This window comes from Pseudophryne corroboree, chromosome 6 (genome assembly GCF_028390025.1).
Source record: "Pseudophryne corroboree isolate aPseCor3 chromosome 6, aPseCor3.hap2, whole genome shotgun sequence".
In the NCBI taxonomy this organism is placed as follows: Eukaryota; Metazoa; Chordata; class Amphibia; order Anura; family Myobatrachidae; genus Pseudophryne; species Pseudophryne corroboree.
The window spans coordinates 105,539,565-105,555,736 of record NC_086449.1 but is presented as its reverse complement, the minus strand read 5'-3'; the positions used below and the strand labels follow the sequence as shown (position 1 = coordinate 105,555,736).

General features: G+C 43.5%; 1 protein-coding gene across 1 annotated transcript in view; it reads left to right on the top strand.

Moving 5' to 3' along the window:
• Positions 1 to 12,271, top strand: part of HTRA4 (HtrA serine peptidase 4) — a 110,506-nt gene extending 98,235 nt beyond the window's left edge. Inside the window, exons 6-9 of the mRNA XM_063931605.1 lie at positions 3,502 to 3,616; positions 6,617 to 6,674; positions 7,545 to 7,640; positions 9,854 to 12,271. Coding sequence (XP_063787675.1) covers positions 3,502 to 3,616; positions 6,617 to 6,674; positions 7,545 to 7,640; positions 9,854 to 10,019 — 435 coding nt within the window. The 3' untranslated portion in view covers positions 10,020 to 12,271. The remainder of the gene's footprint in view (positions 1 to 3,501; positions 3,617 to 6,616; positions 6,675 to 7,544; positions 7,641 to 9,853) is intronic.
• The last annotated feature ends 3,901 nt before the right edge of the window (positions 12,272 to 16,172 follow it).

Below are 16,172 nucleotides of genomic sequence, written 5' to 3'. Positions count from 1 at the left end.
CCACACCTGCCCGACCGCCCGCTGCTCAGTATTCGCAGAACTCCACTATGAACACAGCCCCCACCACTGAGGGACAGGGAGGACAGTTGATAATTTTAGTTATTTTATTTCTCCTGTGGGGAACAATAGGATTTCAATAGGATTTATGTGGGGAGAATAAGGATTTATGAGGGGAACAATGTGAATAATTCATGTGGGGAGCAATAGGATTTATGTAGGGAGAAAAGTGATTGATTTATGTGGGGAGCAATAGGATTTATGTGGGGAGCAATGTGATTGTTTTTTTCTGGGTAGGCCAATGTATGTGTGGATTTTTTTTATATTTTTTTTAACGTGAGGGCCAATGTGTGTGTTTTGGTTTTTTTCTGTGGGGAACTGATGGTGTGCCGTGGCAATTTTTTAATATTGTTCGGTGTGCCGTGAGTAAAAAAAGGTTGAAAATCACTGATATAGATAATAGAAAACAGAGGTCAATGGTATTCAGGTAAAATCTGACAAGCACTTATTTGAATTGGCCTGTCCAAATAAGTGGGTACCAATAACATTAGTTGGGTAATTTCCAGTTAACAGATATTTACAGCTGGTTTTTGAAAGAAGACTGTTCAGTCTTTAGCAAGAAAGCTCGCAGTTGGTCATAGATGATTGTTGTTAACGATGGATGTCCCAAAATTCCTGCTTTTCAGTCCTGGTCCGACAAATTGCTTAACGTATTTCGTTGTGGAATTAGAAATAAAGCTGACCCTTTTTCTCAGCCAAGTCTTTATTTGAGTTAAGTTTTTATTAAGTAACCTCTGTATAAATGTGAGCTGACATCAGCTGATATGGAGTTTAAGTAATTGCTGTGTTTGGCTGAGGAGAAGCGATGCTAAGAAATGGCCAGTAATACATGTTGCCTAAAGGAAATTGCAGCACATCCAGCAGCGCTGCCATCAACTTTCTGTGGAACAAGTAAATAACAGGTTTTAGATTGAGTATCCATTCCCCATTAATGTCTAGAAGTAAAGAAGATGTGCTCTAAACTCTGCAATTAAACATGGAGTAAAATTGAGGTACCTAGCATCATTTTAGCTAAATATATGGGTCCACCTGCCAAGACCATATGACCTCACAAGGTGGGTCCCTAACATTCCTAAGGTTCAAGTCCAGAGCGTGGGTCCTCCCGGGCCAGCACAACCCAACAGCCCCAAGCCATCACTAGTAAGAAGTGACAGTTTATGTGTTAGAGAGTATTACATAAATAAGATGTACTGTAGCAGTTGAGTGTTAAAAGTGTTACATAGGTGAGAGCTAGTAATTAAGGCGTTAAAAAGTGTTATGTAAGTGAAAATCAATTTCAGTACTAAAAGTGTTACATTAAATGTTAAAGTAAGTAAATTACTGCCTTGTCCTGGGTTCTGAACATCCTAGTTTCAGCCCTGGACTATAATAGATTGGGCAATATTTGGGGACGAGAGGGGGAGGTAGCGTGGGAGAGGCTGACTTTGACCTGATTTGCGGTCTAAAATGTTGGGAGACATGCAGATAGTACTGTACATGTATCATAATGCAGTTGCAGACTAACTAATAAGTAAAACATATCTATCATAAAAATATATATAAATAATGGTTCCATAATACTTTAAAATTAAGACAAATGTTTAATGGAAATCAATAGCGCATCATTAACAGAAATCACGCTGCACTTTGGTTGTTACACTTTGCCTCGATACACAGACCACTGTAAATAATTAGGCCCAGATTTATCAAGCCTTGGAGAGTGATACATTGCACAGTGATAAAGTACCAACCAATCAGCTCCTAACTGTCATTTTCCAAACACAGCCTGTAACATGACAGTTAGGAACTGATTGGTTGGTACTTTATCACCATGCAATTTATCACCCTCCAAGGCTTGATAAATCTGGACCTTAGATTTTAGCCGTTTTCACAAGCTATCTGCACTTGTATAATCTATGGCTCTGCCTGCCCCACAGTGCCATTTCTTGCGGCGGGCGAGCCGTGCAACCGCATGGGGCGCCGCGGCGGCACTTCTTGTGTTGTGTGATTCCCCCTCCTCCCGAGTTCCCAGCTCGGGGGGCGGAGTTTTGCAGAATGACGAGGGTGCATCGTGACGTCACGACGCACCCACGTCATTCTGCGAAACTCCGCCCCCCGAGCTGGGTACTCGGGAGGAGGGAGGACGCCAGGAAGGGGAGGCAAGCTGCAGGGGGAGCCAAGCGCCGCAAAGACGAGGGAGAAGCTGCCGAAGAGCGGGAAGAATTCAAACATAAGTCAGCCTCTCCCTCTCTTTCTCACCCCCCCCTGCCACCATGTGTAAAATGGGGACTCTTGCCTGCCATCATGTGTAAAATGGGGAATCTTGCCTGCCATCATGTGTAAAATGGGGACTCTTGCCTGCCGTAATGTGTAAAATGGGGACTCTTGCCTGCCGTAATGTGTAAAATGGGGATACTTGCCTGCCGTATTGTGTAAAATGGGGACTCTTGCCTGCCGTATTGTGTAAAATGGGGACTCTTGCCTGCCGTAATCTGTAAAATGGGGACACTTGCCTGTCGTATTGTGTAAAATGGGGACTCTTGCCTGCCGTATTGTGGAAAATGGGGACTCTTGCCTGCCGTAATGTGTAAAATGGGGACTCTTGCCTGCCGTAATCTGTAAAATGGGGACTCTTGCCTGCAGTATTGTGTAAAATGGGGACTCTTGCCTGCCATATTGTGTAAAATGGGGACTCTTGCCTGCCGTAATGTGTAAAATGGGGATACTTGCCTGCCGTATTGTGTAAAATGGGGACTCTTGCCTGCCGTATTGTGTAAAATGGGGACTCTTGCCTGCCGTAATCTGTAAAATGGGGACACTTGCCTGTCGTATTGTGTAAAATGGGGACTCTTGCCTGCCGTATTGTGGAAAATGGGGACTCTTGCCTGCCGTAATGTGTAAAATGGGGACTCTTGCCTGCCGTAATGTGTAAAATGGGGACTCTTGCCTGCAGTATTGTGTAAAATGGGGACTCTTGCCTGCCATATTGTGTAAAATGGGGACTCTTGCCTGCCGTAATGTGTAAAATGGGGACTCTTGCCTGCCGTAATGAGAATTTAATGTATCAAGGGCATTGTGGTGTATGGCATAATATATATATTTTTTATTTTTTTCCTGTTCTCGCCGCAATCTGTTGGTGCAAGGTCAAAAACTGGGATGTGAGGTAGTCTTTTCAGGTGAGGCCACGCCCATTTTACAGAGACCATGCCCATTTTATCGAGGCCATGCCCCCTTTGCCATGGGGGGGGGGGGGGGCATTTTTAAATCTCGCACTGGGAGCCAAATTGGCTAGAAACAGCCAGTGTACCAAAACACAGGCCGCACCAGCTTTGACGTAATTTATTTTAAATACCATGATCGGTCAATACAAGTCACACCCTACTATCTAAATGTAGACATGTGTAATATGTGTGGTGTACAGAACGCTGATGCCATTTTCTGGCTTTCTATCTCTGTTTCTCATAGGATGGTGAGGTCATAGGTATAAACACACTGAAAGTGACAGCAGGGATATCATTTGCTATTCCATCTGATCGAATCCGGCAGTTCCTGGCTGAATCACATGACCGTCAACTTAAAGGTACGAAGCTTTCAGATGTATTTTCTTTTGTCATTAATCAACAGCATAATTTCCTTACAACAATGGTGCCAACTGCCAGATATATACACACAGGCCAACACAAATGATTACAACATTAATAATTCTGCTCACTAAATACTTACAGGCACTGATAATGAAGCAAAAAATAATCTAATACTCCCTTTAAAGACAAAGTCTGACCCCTAGAAATTATAATAATTAAATTCTATTACACTCTATATAGACATGGAACATTATACCTACAGTACTCTAGAAAGACATGACTATTGAACTTAATAATACAATAATGTTATATTATATTTAGGCAAGCAGGGGTGCAAAAAGGGGTACCTAATTCCCTGGGCTTGTCTGGCGGACCCGAGCCAACCATATAGGCGCATACAATTTCCTCAGACTATGGTTTTCCCTCGCTAGCATCAGGCTCTGTGAGATGTCTCGTGGCCCTGCATGCATCTACCCAACACAATATGGCTACTGGACATGGGGCTAAATTCAGATCTGATCGCAGCAGCAAATTTGTTAGCTAATGGGCAAAACCATGTGCACTGCATGGGGGGCAGATATAACATGTGCAGAGAGAGTTGGATTTGGGTGGGTTATTTTGGTTCTGTGCAGGGTAAATACTGGCTGCTTTACTTTTACACTGCAATTTAGATTTCAGGTTGAACACACCCCACCAAATCTACTCTCTCTGCACATGTTATATCTGCCTCCCCTGCAGTGCACATGGTTTTGCCCATTAGCTAACAAATTAGAAAACAATGGGTTAAATTTACTAAAGTGGGAGTTTTTTTTTAGAACTGGTGATGTTGTCCATAACAGCCAATGAGATTCTGCCAGTGGTGCAAGCAGAAAATATTTCTTAGTGGTACTTAGCACCAAAAAGTGGGTGTGGCCACACGGGGCATGGTCAATAAAAAGGGGGCGTGATACACATGTCCCTACAGTGCCAGATACATATATGCCCCCACAGTGCCAGATACTATCCCACAGTGCCAGATACACACATGCCCCCACAGTGCCACATATGCCCCCACAGTGCTAGATACACAAATGCCACCACCCACAGTGCCAGATATGCCCCAACCCACATTTCCAGAAACGCAAATGCCCTCACAGTGCCAGATATACCCCTACAGTGCCAGATACGCAAATGCACCCTCAGTGCCAGATATACCCCCACAGTGCCAGATACGCTCCTACAGTGCCAGATACACAAATGCCCCACAGTGCCAGATACACAAATGCCCCCACCCATAGTGCCAGATGTGCCCCCACCCACAGTGCCAGATACGCTCCTACAGTGCCAGATACACAAATGCCCCACAGTGCCAGATACACAAATGCCCCCACCCATAGTGCCAGATGTGCCCCCACCCACAGTGCCAGATACGCAAATGCCCCCACAGTGTCATACATGCCCCTAGAGTGCATCTCCCCTGCTCCCCCTACTGTGCCGTTGTTGTTGCTGCTGCTGTGTGAGGGGAGGAGAGCGCAGTGATTGGTATCTTAACTGAGGCGCCGGTCCGTTGGCCAATCAGAGCTCGCGGACTGGCAGCCAATCAGGAGCTGCGGCTGCGTCCGCAAGCTTCGATTGGCTAACGGACCGGTGCCTCAGTTGAGATCCCCGCCGCCGCCAGACTCCGGAGACCAGTCTGAGCACTGAGGGACAGAAGAGGCACTCGCTGCGCTCTCCTCTCCTCAGAAAGCAGCGGGTGCAAGCATGGTGGTCGGCCAGACGGTATTGTGTACCGGTTGGCAATTTGTTACCGGTACGCAGTACCGCCCCGTATCGCCATAGTTGCAGCACTGGATTCTGCTTAACATTTATCTAGCTGCTTCTGGAAGATAATAGATAGAGGGCTAGATGCATCATCGCTTGGAGAGTGATAAAATGGAGAGTGAAAAATCACAAGCCAATCAGCTCCTAACTGCCATGTCACAGGCTGTGTTTGAAAAATGGCAGTTAGGATCTGATTGGCTGGTACTTTTTCACTCTCCATTTTAACACTTTCCAAGCGATGATGCATCTGGCCCAGAATCTGATTGGTTGCTATGAGCAACATCACTAAAAAAAACCATCTTAGTAAATTTACCCCAATGTCTGGAGTGCCAATACAACATATACAAACATTAACAAAAGTCATAGATGGGTTATGTACATGATAGTGGCTTCCTTGTCCCCCATACATCAGGATGTTGTACTGTAATTAGGCGGAGAGCAGAGCTGTGGCACTCACCAGAGGCCGAGGCTTCTCTGGGTATGAGGAAATACTGAGTTCTCTGATTTAGAGAGTGTCTAGAGGGGAAACGGTCCACTCTGTGAGGGAAGAAGGTGGATCATGAGGGGATTAGCAGCACAACGTGCATAGTAGGAGAGGGACGGCCTTTTCTGGGGCCACTAAAGGGGTGCCAATGCCTAGGCTAAACTAAGACTACATTTTTATCTGTTATGATGGTACGCTGAACTGAATGTTTACATATATTTCATTTGGATTAGAAAAAAGGGATTAGTCACTTTGTCGACATTCACAATCTTGACACATGATTTTAGGATTATGGTTAGATAAGAGTTAGGCTGCAATTAGGGTTCGATTAGGGTTAGGTTTATTCTAAAAGTAAACAGGAAATCCCATTGACCAACATGCCGCCTGTCTTTCATATTCTATACATGTGAACATTTCGACATTCTATACCACACCTGAAAAGTAATAAAGTACATTCTTCCATTAGGTATAACTATGACTACTAATAATGTTCTCATTGCTGGGAATCACTTCTGTCCCTTGTTCTTACACTCATCCTTCTCTAGTACAAACTGCCGCAGTAGTGTTGTCATAATACTGTGCGTCCTCAAGATTTAGATGTAGCCTCATCCCTAAATGTTGCTGAGATGGTTAATGATTTCCAGAGAGAATGGAGGGTATATGTCACAGGGGGATTTGGTCATTACTCATCAGCTTTATATGTCTTCTACAGGAAAGTCCCTACCAAAGAAGAAATACATGGGGGTGAGAATGCTGCAGCTGTCATCAAGGTAGGCTGTTCCATCCTTATGGTCAGAGCTCTGGAATCTGTAGTATTCAGTTAATTCCTTATGACGTGGTTCAGTGGAACTTGTGCTCCTACGTGAAATGTTCAGCAATGAGTCCTGATGTCTTTATACTGTAGAAGGAAAGAACAAACTCAACAAATAAAGCAGTGATGGTGCAGGCTCAAAGGAAGCTTTCCGTCCAGGGGCGTCACTCCCAGAGGCAATAGAGATACTTGCCTCTGTGCTCCAAGCCCTGAAGGGGCACCTGCATCTACAGTGTAGCCATGTGTGTTTTTGCTATCTATCTATCTATCTATCTATCTATCTATCTATCTATCTATCTATCTATCTATCTATCTATCTATCTGTCTGTCTGTCTGTCTTGAGATGTGATTTTGGTGTGATTTTGGAAAAAAACAATTCTTAGTAAATTCACCATTTGCATTGGTACCAATGTTATTTTGATGACTGTTAGTAAATTTTCCCCCGGTACGTTTACAGCACCCACTGCCGGTCTTGCAGGAGACGGTGAGCTATCTAATTGTAAGATTGTATAAGTGAGGACTGGGGAGGCATGTGACAGAGGCAATGTTATGATGTAGTGATGGGACTTGAGGCAAGCAGGGAACCATATGCAGAGATAGACAGTAGAAGGAGGCTGTTGTCAAAATTATGTTGTCAGTCATTAATCATTTTAGCATTCTTTTCCCCCCCCACAAATAATGTTAATGTATTAAAAAGCTTCTTTCTGCTTATAAAAGTCAATAAACCTAGCAAACTACACATTTTGAATACACTGTTATGATGATCACTGTCTACATATTTCATTGGTTATAAAGGAAGCTTTGCAGTATGTGTATTTTTATCTTCCAGTCTTATCCGTGAGCTTAAAATGCGGGATAAAGATTTCCCTGATGTTAACTCTGGAGTGTATGTGTTCGAGGTCATCCCCGGAACTGCGGCTGCAAGGTAAGATTCGGTCTGATTAATTGGTAAATTCACAAGGGAAGGAGCCACATTATTCTTGTCACATCTCGTGGGCCAGTAATAGCAGTTTAGTTGCTATTTTAACAGTGTGACTACATACAGACAAGATCCTATATTCATACGCTGCAGTGGCTCAACCTCTTCTAGTGCCACTTCACAGGCCAGGCAGTCAAAGACAGCTTCTGTTTCTTGGATAGTGAGTGAAGGAAGCAGAGAGGAGGGGACAATGAGTATTGAACAGGATGGCAGCAAAGAGGAATATAGCGTGAGATCATACTCATCATCACCAGTGCCACTGCCTTGTGGTGTTCCACAGAGTTCTATACTATCTCCCATGCTTTTTGCAGTATACTTGCTACCACTGGGTGAAATAATCAGACATCATGGCCTGGTCTACCACTTTTATGTAGACGATACACAACTGTACCTGTCCTTTGCTCTAGGTACGGAGAACCCAAGAACAACCCTAAATGGCTGTCTTGCGGAGCTCCAAAAGTGGATGAGTTCCAGCTGGCTGCAACTGAATCCTGATAAAATGGAGGTCCTTATGATAGGTCAAAGAACAAGACTGCAGCATAGCCAACCAACTGGACTAACGCTTGGGGGTTCAGAATTACAATACACTGAACATGTGCGGAATCTTAGTGTTGTCCTGGATAGTGGCTTGACAAACATCAAGTATCAGCCACAAATATTGCTATTGCAAATACCAGGGTGTCTAGACAAGTCTGTTATATGCAATAGCGATATTTCTGGTGGTGCTACTATAATATCAGCAAAATCAATTTGGTTAAACTATTTAATACAGAATTTTACAGAAAACTACATGCAGTCAACAAATGATATGGCTAGATGGGATAGAAGATGAGGACTGTAGACATTGACAATACTGTGTCCTCCAGATCCAGACAGGCCAAGTGACAAATGACAGGGCAAGCTCAGGTAACAGGCTGAGGTCAGTTCCAGAACTGGAACAGTTCTGGAACTGGAATGGGGAAAGATAAAAATCAGAGGTTAATACAAAAATGCTGGTCGGGAACACAGGGCACACTGGATTAAGGGTAAGAGCTCAAGATTGCAGCAAAGATTAGTGCTAGTGTCCATTTGTTATAGTAACTCTTAGACTTGCCTTCTAGGTTTGAGTTACAAAAGAAGAGGCTTATTGGTCATGCTGGCTGCCCCAGTGCATGCATTGTAGCCCACAGTCTGGGAAAATACTTATAGGAATATCTCATTAGTCATGATGGACACAACAGGAGAATGCATGTTTTCTCACAGCAATGACAGGGCTAGATTGAACCTGAAAAATCAATTAACCCAACAAAAGTACAGTACTTTTACTACTTAACCACAAATATCAAGGAGGGTGGATCTTAAGGAACCAGTTCAGCTAAAGGATCTGACAAACACATCCAGTACGTCCCTTAACACAGGAGATTTATAGTATAGAATATGTGAGGGTCAGTGTTACAGTGACTGGACTTTCATTGCTCAATTTCCCAGGATTTGTACAAAGCCAATGAACCCCGTTATTCTCTGTATTTTTTTCTGCATGTTTTGAGTGTGGCATTTATGTCAGGTTACTGGGTGTCAGGCAGTGATGGGTGCAGGTAGTACTAAATCAAAGTTTTATTTCTTCACCAAACTTGACTGAGTCACCAACCCATGTAGTGGAACACCCTAACAGCGTATAGCCACAGATGGAAATAAGAGAATAATGGTGAAACACACAGTGCCGTTGACTTGAGGAAAAAGAGATAAAGATAATAAAATAGGCATATAATAAGGAACCTAAGGCGATAGGGATTTAGCAAGGATGATGGGAACAAATCAGTTAAAGGAAAGCGTTAGAGCAGGATGTCCAGAAAAAAGGATTCAAGAAAATGGTGATGGAAGATCGAGGTAAACAGTAACAGTGGGAAAGGGATGGATCATGGAGGGTTCTACCAGACCTAGTTACAAAGACATGGCTGTGACCATAAGAAGGCTGCAGAGGATAATAATGGTGGGAGAGTGGTACAGAGGCAGCAAGAACAGTGAGAAAAAGAAAGGTGTGAGAGGAGACTCAAGAAAGAGATGGTGAGGAGTGATGAGGCATCATTCAGTTATTTCTGACCTATGGTTAAAGAAGATAAATAGTACATGCATAAGATATATACCTGACTTCGCCAAGTTTGACTTATTGTTCTTTTTAGTGCTGGTATGAAGGATCATGACGTCATTATCAGCATTAATGGAAAAATGGTGACCACCACCGAGGAGGTGAGCGAAGCAGTGAAGATCAGCGAAGCGCTATCCATTGTGGTGCGGCGAGGCAATGAAGATATCATCCTCAATGTTGTGCCTGAGGAGATGGGCTAGAACCAACCGCTGTATTTTCTCAAGATCAGCTCTTCCAGTCCTTCATTAGGATCTCTGTTCTCTCTGTGTCTTGTACACAGACGTTTACATATGGAACTCACCAGCTGGCTCAGATTCTGAACTCCCATTGGATGGAAACTAATCCCTTCACAGAATACTCTATTACCTTACAGCTTTTGTGGGAGGATGAGTTTCCCATTAACACAAATATACATGAGAACAAATATACAGAGAACAGATCTCAAATGGATATTCAAATGATGACTTTGTCAAACTCAATATACAGTGACGATGGGAATTCCAACAACTCAACCCATCAGGGGACCACATATGAAGTATATTACACAGTCTCAAAAAGAAAGCAAAATGGTGACCATAGCAAATATATTATATATAAAAGAACTTGTAGGAATTTGTAAAGCTGGGAGAAACACTATTATTATGACAGTAATACAGTCACCTACTTCAAAATGTTTAATAGCAATGTATTGTATAAGTATATTGACTGTGTATAATTGCTGTGACACATTACCTGTTAGTATACAGACATATAATAGGGGTAGATGTACTAAGCCATGGAGAGAGATAAAGTGGACAGAGATAAAGTACCAGCCAATCAGCTCCTAACTGCCATGCTACAGGCTGTTTGAAAAATGTCAGGAGTGATTGGTTGTTAGTTTATCTCTCTCCATTTTGTAACTCTCCAAGGCTTTAGTACATCTGCACCACAATCTTATATTATTCTTGACAATTTTTAGCAGAATAGGATTCTGGGAATTGGCTGGATACTAAGGAAAACACAAACCAGACGCACAGTAAGTTATACAAACACTCAAACAGGTGTGCCTCAGTGTAGTAAGCTGACACGCCTTTAACAATTAGCCATTGATAAAAATTATGCAGAAACAGAAACACCATCAGGCAATATAGCCTGCCCATGCGTAAGGTATAGAACAGCAATCTCAGGGCTGGGAGAAGATGAGATTTATATCTGTCCCATCATTTCAAATCACAAAAAGAAGTAATAATAAAGCCTATTATATGGAACTTCAGACACAAAATAGCACTTAAAACACAGTGGATGTTATTAAATAGTTTGGTAGTGTGTATATAATAATTACAATCCGCACATAAAACCCCAACATTGGAAAATTGTGGAGGAAAAGAGTATGGAGACATTTGGTAGGAGATGGACAGTTGGTCGATAGAGAGATAACCTCTACTTATCTGGACTAGTAACATAAAATCGATTCCACCATATACTACGGCCCAGATTTATCAAGCCTTGGAGAGTGATAAATTGCCCGGTGATAAAGTACCAACCAATCAGCTCCTATCTGCCATGTTACAGTCTGTGTTTGAAAAATTACAATTAGAAGCTGATTGGTTGGTACTTTATCACGTTCAATTTATCACTCTCCAAGGCTTGATAAATCTGGGCCTATTATATATCTTACAAAACAAATCGCATTGTGCCCTGTATCACACGGACCTGTATAGAAGAATAGTTTTCAGTATACCTGCTGAATGCAGCATTCACAAACCCAGAACCCAGAAATAGCACATATCAGGGTCTATTCATGAAGCAGTGAAACGTGTGGTGAAGTGTGTCAATGGAGAAGTTGCCCATGGCAACCAATCAGCATTGAAGTAACATTTATAATTTGCATACTTTAAATTATACAGAGCAGCTGATTGGTTGCCATGGGCAACTTCTCCACTGGCTTACTTCTCCACACTTATCACTGCTTCATAAATAGACCCCATAGTGAACTTTGCATGTAAGGTATTGTTTTATCTATAGCAGGGGTGGGCAATTATTTCAGCTGAGGGGCCACTTGACATTTCCTGTCAGTATCCGAGGGCCACATACAAAATAGCAGCTCCCCCCACTTGCCAAAAATATAGGGACATGGCTTCATGTGGAAGGGGTGTGGGCCAAAAAATAATACAGATTCATATTATGCTGCACAATAGTCTCCATTATTCAAATTGCGCCACACAGCGCCACCTACACACATTATACCAGGTAGAGCCCCTTTTACACACATTACGGCAGGTAGAGCCCCCTTTTACACACTAACATTTTATTTCGGATAATTATTGTGCAGCAAGCAAATTATCCAGTGTCTTATGGCCCCTGGGGAAAGGTGTGACACGGTGACAGAACACGGGGGGTGTGACACAGTGACAGAATACGGTGGGGGTGACACGGTGACAGAACACGGGGGGTGTGACACTGTGACAGAACACGGGGGGTGTGACACTGTGACAGAACACGGTGGGGGTGACAGAACACGGGGGGTGACATAGTTACAGAACACGGGGGGGTGACAGTGACAGAACACGGGGGGTGTGACACAGTGACAGAACACGGGGGGTGACAGTGACAGAACACGGGGGGGTGACAAAACACGGGGGGGGGGGGGTGACACAGTGGCAGAACATGGGGAGGGGGTGACACGGTGACAGAACCCGGGGGTGTGACACGGTGACAGAACGAACACCGGGGGGGGGGGGGGTGACACAGTGACAGAACACTGGGGCGGTGACACGTGACAGAACTCGGGGGTGACATGGTGACAGAACACGGGAGGGGTTGGTACAGCGAGAGCTAAAGATCTCTCCCCCAAACCTAAAAACAGTCTGACGCCACTGCCCGCACACACAAATATGCGCACACTATCACACTCACGCGCACACACACACACACACACACACACACACACACACACACACACACACACACACACACACACACTTTCTTTCTTTCTCTCACTCACTTTTCCCATTAACTTACTGATCTGGCTGGCAGTGGCAGGAAGGATGGATCTGTAGCAGTCTGGCTCTTGTCCCGTGTAGCTCCGCCCCCTGAGGTCCCGTGTAACCCTGCCCCCTCATCAGCACGTAGCTCCGCCCCCTTTTCGGCTGAACACTGCCGTGTCACTGGGGACTCTGGAGGCGGGAGGAGGAGGCTGCTACAACGCAGGCGCCGTGCAGCAGCAGCAGGGGAGAGAGGCGCCGCTGGCAGCTTGGAGGTACTGCAGTGCAGAGCAATGACAAGCAGCTCAGCCGGTCGGGCCGCTTGTCATTGCTCGCTGGTGGGAGGCAGTGGGCCGGGCAGAATCGGTTTGCGGGCCGCATCCGGCCCGCGGGCCGTATTTTGCCCACCCCTAATCTATAGTGTATATCATATATTGCATGTCAGAAATTGTATAGAATAATCAACTATGAGAAAGCCAGGGCATGCTACGACCATTACTCGTGCTGAGTAATGTGTGGAATAGAGTGCTCCTATTGTAAATTATACAGACAACACCAAAGAGTTCTTTGACCATTAGAAGCTGGTGGCCATGGGCTTATATAGAAGTCACAGAAATCCAGGTTTCATAGTTACATGGCTCATTATAGAGACCTACAGCAGTACTGGGGTAAATGTAAATACAAATATAGCCCCTTTGTCATTGATAACCTTGCGGTATTGTTCGTGAGGTTTCCAATGTACTGTAGATGGGATACACGGTTCCGGTATGAATGGTCGACCATGTTATGTTTCGATAGTCATTAGGTCGACCACTATTGGTCGACACTGACATGGTCGACATGGACACATGGTCGACACATGAAAATGGTCGACACGTGAAAAGGTCGCCATGAGTTTTTTAACCTTTTTTTGGTGTAGTTTTTTGCGTAAAGTGATGGGGAACCCCAATTAGTGCACAGCGTCCCCTCGCATGGCGAGCAAACTGCGGGCATGGTGCCTTCGCTCCGCTACCGCTTCGCTCAGCACAGATTACCGTTCCAATCGTAGTCCATATGGATCGTAAAGTATGGAAAAGTTCCCCAAAAGAAAAAAAGTTAAAAAACTCATGTCGACCTTTTCATGTGTCGGCCATTTTCATGTGTCGACCATGTGTCCATGGCGATCATGTCAATGGCGACCAATAGTGGTCGACCTAATGACTGTCGACCATAACATGGTCGACCATCTGAACGGATACCGGGATACACTTCTATAAAGTGTTTTTCTCAGTCTGTGGATTCCATCAATGTTTGTTATACCAGTTATGCAGGGTCTGTGTGTTTAGCATATGGTAACAGTCGGCTCCCCCAGACACAGTTATTTGTATTTGATCTCAGCTTTCCACAGAAACCTCCTGAGACATTAGTGTATTAAATAAACATCCTAGAACACACAACATGTCTTGTATGCCAAATAACTTGCAGAAATCAGAGTATGTTGCTATTTGCCACCATTAACATATAGACACCATAGGTTAGTCCTTCCATGACCTGCAATATGATTGGTTTATACAGTTTACCCTACACTTATTCTTAAAAGATAATAAGATTAAAAACAACAGTTATAGGAAATTATTTTCAGGTATCCTGGCAATTTGGGTAGATCTGAGATGAGTAGTACAAGCAAAATTAGTTTAAGATTTTGGGTGGAAAAAAGGGACTGTGCTGGGTAGACCATATAAAAGTACTACCAGACGGCCACACGCATTATGAACATGGGGGTGCGCTTTAGAATGATACTGAGTATCTATGCACACTTGCATCCCTCAGATAGAAGCTATGCTATATAATGATGACAGTTTCCTTAAGTTCCTGTAATAGTCATTTCCCAGCAAGAGGCTGACGGTACACACAAATGTCTATGATAAGTGCTCTGCACCCCGACTGTCCTTTCACACAAATGTCTGTGATAAATGTTCTGCACCAAGGCTGACCGTACACACATTTCCTGTGATAGGCATTCCCCAGCAAGAGACTGACCATACACACAAATGTCTATGATAAGTGATCTGCACCGCGACTGTCCTTTCACACAAATGTCTGTGATAAATGTTCTGCACCAAGGCTGACCATACACATTTCCTGTAATAGGCATTCCCCAGTTAGAGACTGACCATACACACAAATGCCTATGATAAACGTTCTGCACCATGGCTGACTGTACACACAAAGTCAGTCTACCCCCATATCATGAGTCTCACCCTGAGCCCAGATAGGTATCCCAAAGTTCTACAATAAAAGGGGCAAATGCAGGATTTTCTATTCTATGGAACATTAGAGCAAGGGCGGGAGTCTGGGGGAGCGGTAGAAGTACCTAGCACAGACCCTAGACATATATATATATACATATTGGTCTTTTTATACACTACATAATGTATGGAATACAGAATTAATAATTATCGCTGTAGATGGTCTATAATATAGGTTGCATCAAACATATGTATCTACTATAAATAACATAAGTGGTCAGGGAAAGGTTAAACATCCCACAGTAAATTAATACACAAACAGAACCAATAGGCGATGGAACTGCACTTTTCTAAACAAACTTTCTTCAACATCATGGAGAGGCACCTGTCTCCTGTTCCTGGCAGCTGCTCTCTGGTCTGGAGCAATGATTGAGGGCTCAGATCCACACACAGAGTAAACTTGGTAGAAAAAGTTGCTGCCACTGGGCATGTGCAGCAGATCAGCGTTAACCCTCAAAATGTTGTGGCAGTAGCTTTAGGAACAATTACTATTGTGGTCATAATTTGAGCTGCTGGCTATGAGGAGGGGGGTTTCCAGGCATCCGGAACCCCCCCACATTTGCCTATGAGTACAGTAAAATGTTGCTCTGGACTGGTCTGTAGTCAGGTTGAAATACAAGGTTTTCAAGGCCATTTTGTCATAATTTCTGTTATTCAAATTTGACATGTTAAATACAAATATAAAATGTGGCATTTGAGTTAAAAGTTTACATATAGCATATATCTATTCAAATATTGTGACTTTTGACTATTTTCTTAATACATTATACATGTTCCATTATATATAACTTCTGTATTATGATGTAATTACATTTTACTAATACAACTGTCATTTGTTATATACATGTCCATCTTTTATTTAGCAATTTCTGTCTTGAACACAGGATTGATTATTAGCTTGGTCACTGTGGCGTGACAAATGGATTGTGAAACAGTCTGTAACATACCCTCCAACATTTTACACAGAAAAATCGGTACAAATCCGAAAAAGGGGCGTGGCCGCGTGTAAAGGGGTGTGACCACGCCCCTTTTCCTATACTTTCAATGGAAGTTTGGAGAGGCAAAAATCGGTACAGACCATGAAAAAAAGGTACTGTACCTA